The following is a 7,680-nucleotide window of genomic DNA, read 5'->3' on the forward strand; positions in this document are numbered from 1 at the left end:
GTGAAAGAGGAAGGAGGTCACCAGTCGTTGGTGTATAATGTGAGCAAAAAGTTTCTAGATGCAGAGACCAGATACACCAGCATGGAAAAGTTAGTGTACGCCCTTGTCCTTGCGGTACGGAAGCTAAGTCCGTACTTTTAGGCTCATCGGATAGAAGTTCGCACCGCTTACCCCCTCAGGCATATTTTACATAAGTCGGAGTCATCTGGAAGGATGCTAAAGTGGGCAGTAGAGTTGGGACAGTTCAATCTAGAATATTGCCCTCGCACATCAATCAAGGGGAAGACATTGGCTGACTTCATACTTGAGTTCGATTCTGAGATAGATGATGAGGCTATAGTATTGCTAGAACTTGCCTCACAACGGAATCCCCCTGTTGACGTGAGAGAAGAATTCCCACACCCTTGGTGGATCTTGCATATCGATGGGGCTGTGAATAACAATGGAGCAGGAGCCAGGGTTGTTTTGGTCACCCCAGAAGGACATCGTCTGATGAGTGCCATTCACTTCAAGTTTTACGTCACTAACAATGATGCTGAGTACGAAGCATTAATCAACAGTTTGAAGATAGCTCTGGAAGTAGGGGTTGTGAACTTGATCGCTCGGAGTGACTCAGAGTTAGTAGTAAACCAAGTCAACGGAGGTTTCCAGGCCCAAAGACCTCGGACAAAGTTATATATGAGATGCATGCAGCGTCTGCTGGAAAAGTTTGGAAGTGCCAGGCTGGAAGGTGTACCGAGGGAAGAAAATAGCAATGCAGACGCCTTGGCAAAGATGGGATCACAAATGGACAGCGTTCTGCTTGGTCAAATTCCTTTGGGGATCCAAGAAATTCCAAGTATTCCAGAAGTAAGGGTGTTCCAGACATAGGAGATCCCACAGGAGAACTGGATGACCCCCATTCATAACTATATTCGAGCGGGAACTTTTTCAGAAGATAAGTTACAGGCTCGATGCCTTCGCTACCAGGCTGCGAAGTACGTTGAATATGATGGAGTGTTGTATAAGAGAGGGTTTAATCAACCGCAGTTACGATGTATGAATCTTGAAGAAGGAAATTATATTCTTAGGGAGGTGTACGAAGGTATTTGTGGCAACCACTCAGGGGGTGATTCATTGGCATTGAAAGTCCTCAGACAAGGATATTGCTGGCCAACCATGAAAGAAGATGCTTTTAAGTTTGTTAGGGCATGTGATCTTTGCCAACGATTCGCTAATTATTCCAATTCCCCAGCAACATCTATCACTTCGATGGCAAGTCCTTGGCCTTTTGCCATGCGGGGGATTGATCTCATCGAAGAATTGCCCAAGGCCAAGGGGGTGTGAAATATGCTGTGGTGGATGTTGATTATTTTACAAAATGGGCGGAAGCTATACCACTGGCCACGATCACGGTGAAGAAAATCAAAGACTTCATTTTCACTCCATAGTCTGCAGGTTCGGTATTCCATATAAACTCATCTCAGATAATGGAAAGCAGTTTGACAGTAAAGAGTTAAGGAAGCTTTGTGAAGACTTGAACATCAAGAAAGATTTTGCTGTAGTCTACCACCCACAGAGCAATGGCCAGACAGAAGTAATAAATAAAATTATCAAACACACGTTGAAGGCCAAGCTGGAAGAAAATAAGGGAGATTGGCAGGAGGAGATGCCCATGGTCCTTTGGTCTTACAACACAACTCCGAGATCAAACACATGAGAGTTCCCTTTTTTTCTAACTTACGGGTATGAGGTTATGGTCCCCGTAGAGGTAGGGGCTGGATCTCTGCGAAGGGATTTGTACGTTGTAGAAGATGCAGCGGTTAATCAAAAGCTCCACTTGGATTTGCTGGACGAAGCCAGAATGAACTCTCAGCTAAAGCTTGCTACATATCAGCAGGGAATTGCAAGGTATTTTAATAAGAAGGTGAAGTCTAAGCCCTACAAGGTGGGAGATCTTGTGTTACGAAAAGTCATGCCAAATACTAAAATAGCTCAGTATGGGGTGTTTAAAGCTAACTGGGAAGGACCATACAAGGTAAATACTATACTTTGGAAGAGAACCTATCGCTTGAAAGATTTGGGTGGCAAGCTTATTCCTCAGGCTTGGAATGCAGAACACTTGCGGAAGTATTATCAGTAGGGTGTGGCATAGAGATGCACAAAAGGCCCACCGGTCCAGGCTTTGACCGGGCCTTAAAAAGCCCGGGCTTTGACCGGGCCGAGCTTTTCGGGCTTTGACTTTGACCGAGCCTGGCCGGGCTTTCCGAAAATGTCAGAGCCCGTTTGGGCCCTCGAGGCGGGCCTAACCGGGCTTTTTTTCGGGCCGGATCGGATCGGGCTGGGCTTTTTTCTAATTTAAATTGGATCGAGTAATATTAGAGATTCCGAAGAATACATATGTTAGCAATTAGATCATCGTAAAAATGTATTAGTTTACATGGAATATTTTATGAAAACATTACTTCATTGAAAACATTTAAGTTCGGAAAAAAATAAACATGTTTATAGAATAATATATTTTATCACTGTTATGATAACAATGATATCCAAATATATATAGTATACTTATTATATCTTCTTTCATTATTTATGCAACGAAGTATATAAATAATATTATTATTCACAAATATGTAAATATATATGTGTTTAAAGTATTATTTATATTTATAGTAAATGTGAATTTATAAATATATAAGAAAATATATTAGAATAATCAGATTATAACCGGGCTTTTTCGGGCTTTTAACCGGGCCGGGCCGGGCCGGGCTTTGCCTAAAAATATAGGGCCCGTCGAGGCCCGAAGCCCGTGCCGGGCTTTGACCGGGTCGGGCTTGACCGAGCTTTGACCGGATTGGGCCGGGCCAGATTTTTGGGCCCGGGCTTTTTGTGCATCTCTAGTGTGGCATTGGCCCCTCGTCTATATGATTAATTTCTATGTAATAGACTAGTAGCAAATAAATTCCTCCTAGCCTAGGGGGTAGTGTACATGACTACGAACCTTGGAACTAGCTGAAAGATAAAATTTTCAAATAAATTCCCCACAGGGCATAGTAGCCACGGGACTGGTGTAATTTTTACACTAGAGCGCATTATCAATAAAAGGAAAAAGTTGCTTCAAATTGCTTTGTTTACTTGGCATACATACTATACGAGAAAGTTAGGGCGCACCCTAATAAAAAAGTCCCTTAATGATAAAGGAAAAGTTATTTGTGATACACAAACAAAAGATATCCGTGATATAATATAATAACTCCATATATGTACTAAGAAATATGTCCTCTAAATCAGAAATTGTAAAATCTCCCATCCCAGAATATTTGCTAAAGACCAGAGGTGCGCCCTATGGCAATGCGCGCCTTTATGGTAGAACGCGCCTTAAACTTCTATATAATTAGCAAATTTCATCAAAGCAAGAATAAAAGTATACGATTGTCTAGTAAAAATTTGTATAAAATGAGGCGCGCCCTAAAGCAAGAGGCGCTTTGACAATTTTTATCCCTGAAAGATTACCATACGATAATGCTTATTTTTAAGACGCGTCTTACCCATTAGGACGCGCCATCCATTTGGTACTTAAAAACTTTTTGCAGCAAAATTTACTCTTGTATACTTATTGAAAGAAATGAAGTTGGATGAAACCTTACGATAGTCACAATGCAAATTAAAAAGTAGCAAAAAATATAAGTCATACAACTTTGCACAACATCAAAAGAGGGCTGACATCTCAACGCATCTAGAAGGTCAGGACTAAAAGAACAAGATTAAATAAGAAGTTCAGGGCGTGCCCTGAGAATCATCAGTTGGAGGAATGTATTGGAGAGGAACTGTGGGATCAACCTCAGGCGCGTCCTTTTCAAGTTCGTCAGTTGGCGCGCCTTCATCCACTTCCAGACCTAGTTCAATCTTTTTCTCCTGGATCTCCTTAACAAACTCCCTCTTGAATTCTGTCATTTCAGCAATGATTTCTTCACCAAACTTCTCGAATATGTACTCAGGATCATTTGCCACGAACCTAATCCTGTAGAAGTGGAAACCATTGACAAAAGCATCGTCTATTATAATCCTTCTCTCCTCCATCCAACCATTCCTTTCCTGGTCTTCGAGGTATTCAATCCTCGCTTTTGCCTCAGCCAATTTTGTATGGAGAGATTCAGCTTTCTTGTTGGCTATTTCAAGCTGAGAAGTTGAGTTTGCTACCTCACCCTTAGGGAAGGAGATTTCAGAATCCTTGGCTTTGATGTCCTTGGAATGGAGAAATCCTTGTCTTTTAGAGTATTCTGCAAGATATTGTTATCCCCTTGCAGCCTTTCCAGGCACACCCTCTCTTCCAAAAGCTTATCCACCACTTGATTTGAATGGATGAATAACTGGCAAGAAGCCTTAATAGAAGACCTGGTGGCATTCTTCAAACTCATGGCCTTCCATTTCTCCACTTCCTCATATGTGACATGGAGGGAACCCAGCTGGCCAAGACAGTTCAAAGCAGCAGAGGACCCTGAAGGCGCGTCATCTATCCTTGGTCTTTTGGATGTGCCCTGTTTTTCAGTTAAGACAATGACTGGCCTTTTTGGGATAGGAGCAGATTGAGGGACATGAGCTGGAGTAGGTGTAGAAGTTTGAGCCTTGGTAGCGTCTTTCTTTGGCTTGGGCTTGGTTTTGTCACTAGGCCGTGACCCGAACGACTTAGGAATCTTGGGAGGAGCCATTTCTGCATAAGACATATGATAAATATTAGTGAACAGAGCAACACGGCGCACCTATTCTTTGGGGCACGCCAAAACGATATCAAATTTTCTAATGAAGGTTCAAAACATATGATATACAGAGAAGCAACAACTAAAGATAAAGGCAGGAACGAAATGTATAATATAAATTTGCAATCTATGATTAAAGAAGATAAGGTAACGGCAAAAAGAATAAGGCTCCCTGATAAAAGGCGCGCCCTCATCAAGAAATATTAAATCAATGACGATGAAATATGAAGTGCATTATTGAAACTAACAAGGAGCTTTACAAATGACAGAATCTTCTTAAGTAATAAAGACGCGCCCACAATGGAAGGCGCGCCATTAAGACCTAAAATAATCAAACCTGTAGGAATCTCGCCTTGGAGGGAGCTGTCTTCTAGTTCTTTCTCTTCTTCTTCAATTTCTTCATCGCTATCTATGTCAATGACGCGAGAGACAGGGTTACCTTCTCTAAATTTTATAAATTTACGCTTTGTTCCCACTTGATCAAAAAGGATTCCGACTCGCATCAGATTGGTCTTGGTAACTAATATTTTTAAATTCCATCTCTCAGCAACCACTCTGAGAAGAGCTTCTTCCCGCCTTTTGGGCGCGCCCTCAAGCTCTTTCACCACTGGTTTGTCTAAGTAAAAAAAATCAAAGTTATAAGAGACAAAGAGTAAGTATAGGTAGGCTGGGAAAGGAAAATGAAAGAGGCACGCCCTTACTTGGAGATGTTTGATTCGAATCCTTATCCTGGGAATATCATACAGGTAGAAAAAGTTTTCTTTCCAGCCCTTCTCTTGGCTGAGTTTTCCAGAAGAGAAGCCTTTTTTATTATGCTGTTTGTTCACGACCAAATAGTAATATCCATGGTCAGACTTCCTTAGGCTGAAGAAATGACTTACTTCGGCCATTGTGGGTTGAGGAAAACCTAAGTCTGTATAAAGGATGAATAAAGCTAGGACAAATTTGTAGCTGTTGGGCGTGCCCACACCCAATGAAACCAGCTTAGGGCTGGTTACCATTCTAGGGATCCTGAATTTCCTCTCATAGTTAAAAATATGGGCCGCATCATGCTAAGAGGGGGCACCTAGATACCTTCCATATCGTAGTGCTCCATAAGCCACCCTGGTTGTTCATTAGAACAGGCTGAGGGAAGTCCAACACATAATAGTTTTCCATGCTCTTTCCTGAAACGTTTCTCCACAGCTTCATTGCACAGCTCGAAGTCATTCCAATCGAAGTCCAGCTTGCTATCAGAAACTTCCCAATGTTGGAAAGAGATGGGAGAAAGTCTGGGAGAAGTAGAAACCTGAAGGGTGTCTTCATCGAAAAATTCATCTCATCACGAAGAGGCGATAAGTTCTCTTTAGATGCGCCATGTGATTGTTGGGAAGTGGGTGCGCCCTATGATTTTTGGGGAGAAAGGCTTGGAGAAATAGCCCTATAAGAGACCTTAGATGGTCCTACCCCAACATTAACACCGATTTCAATGCCCATGTACCTATCTGCTTTCAAACTTTCCAACCAATCGTCATCATCCAATTATGTGCTAACAGGAACTGGAGATCTTTCTTTCTGAACTAGTTTCTGCTTACCACTCCTTTAATTTAAGATGACGTGATCTGGGGAGTCATTTGAGGAATTTGCCATTATATCACCGTCTTTGAACTTTTGAACAATGCGCGCCTCCTGTTCTAAGAAGTGAGGAGTCCTATGAGCGTCTGGAAAGTCTGGCTCAAAAGAGATAAGTAGAGGAGAAAAGATTCATATCCTTGTGCAGAAATCTTTAAAGGGATGAAAAGAAGAGGATGCGCCCTCGTCTGCCAGCTGTACAAAACAAATAGAAGAATTTGTTTAAGGGCGCGTCCAATTCAGAAAAAGGAGAGGAAAATATAAAAAGCGAATGCATTGGAAAAATAGCATGCCTTATTCAGAAGATATCTATCCAATCAATTTTTAAAAAGGGATGGTGCACCCTATCAAAGAATAAGGCGCGTCTTAAGTCATGAATCGTACTTAAAATCTAACATCCCTAATGAAGAATAAATGGAATGGCACGCCCTCAATTATTAGCGAGCCCTAAAACAAATTTTGTGGCATATGCACTCGGAGCCCAAAATTGGGCATAACAAAGAATGTATATAACAGTTGAAATTCTCAAAATCATAAATTTGAAATACAAAACACTAACATTTCGGATTAAAACCACTAAAATTTGAATACATACGATATATACACGCATATATACATACAAAAATATATATATTCAAGAATAGAAGATGAACAGTTTATATGTCATGCACGATGATTTTGTTGGTGAAATTCAGAAATATTAAAAGCTTTATGTACCTTTCACTTGAGGAAAATGTTATGGCGTACCCTCATTGGAAGAGAGATTCTTTGAGTAGATCCTTTGTTAATAGAAGACCTTAGGGTGTGCCCTAAAGCAGTAAAAATGACTTGATGAGACATTAACTTGGTTATTTGGACGGGTTTTTTGGAGGATTCAAGGAAGATGGAGATTATTATTAACCTATTTATTGCAGGTAACCTATTGAAGAACTCCTTCCTGTAATGCAGCCACAGGAAGGCGGTGTCCGTGGTCAGAGACCTCCAGGGGTATGCCTGGATGGAAGGCCTCCTCCTGTAGTCAATGAGTGTCCTCATTGGGGATGTGGGGTAAATTCTGGTGTGTGCTTTGGGAGCTCTGTCTCTGCAGTCAATGGGTATCCTTGTTGGGAGACTTCAGAGTATCCTGCACTTTGCAACCAAAAGCTTGGGATCACTTATCCTGCAATCTGGTAGGGGCTCCTTATCCGGGGGATAATGATGCATCCAACATTTGGGGTGAACCACGGCTATAACTGCGTCCACGGATTAAAGAAATAGCTGGTAGCGGAGGGTTATCCTTGTCCGGGGAGATGCCTTATCCGTGAAGTCTCGAAGCCGCGGATGAGCCTTGGAC

General features: G+C 41.7%; 2 protein-coding genes across 2 annotated transcripts; both read left to right on the forward strand.

Moving 5' to 3' along the window:
- The first annotated feature begins 213 nt into the window (after window positions 1-213).
- LOC141685487 (uncharacterized) lies at window positions 214-1,326 on the forward strand. Its single transcript, XM_074490582.1, has 2 exons — window positions 214-838; window positions 935-1,326. The coding sequence occupies exons 1-2, from the start codon at window positions 214-216 to the stop codon at window positions 1,324-1,326; spliced, it is 1,017 nt and encodes a 338-aa protein (XP_074346683.1).
- Window positions 1,327-1,735: 409 nt separating this feature from the next.
- Window positions 1,736-2,122, forward strand: LOC141685493 (uncharacterized). The gene has a single exon (XM_074490589.1). The coding sequence runs from the start codon at window positions 1,736-1,738 to the stop codon at window positions 2,120-2,122; it is 387 nt and encodes a 128-aa protein (XP_074346690.1).
- The last annotated feature ends 5,558 nt before the right edge of the window (window positions 2,123-7,680 follow it).

This window comes from Apium graveolens, chromosome 2 (genome assembly GCF_009905375.1).
Source record: "Apium graveolens cultivar Ventura chromosome 2, ASM990537v1, whole genome shotgun sequence".
NCBI classification, from domain to species: domain Eukaryota; kingdom Viridiplantae; phylum Streptophyta; class Magnoliopsida; order Apiales; family Apiaceae; genus Apium; species Apium graveolens.

Bases quoted from the DNA above. Each gene is read 5' to 3' on its own strand.
- LOC141685493 (XM_074490589.1), top strand. From the start codon at position 1,736: ATGGTCCCCGTAGAGGTAGGGGCTGGATCTCTGCGAAGGGATTTGTAC.
- LOC141685487 (XM_074490582.1), top strand. From the start codon at position 214: ATGCTAAAGTGGGCAGTAGAGTTGGGACAGTTCAATCTAGAATATTGC. The intron at 839-934 runs GTATTCCAGAAG...GAACTTTTTCAG, and splicing joins GGGGATCCAAGAAATTCCAA to AAGATAAGTTACAGGCTCGA.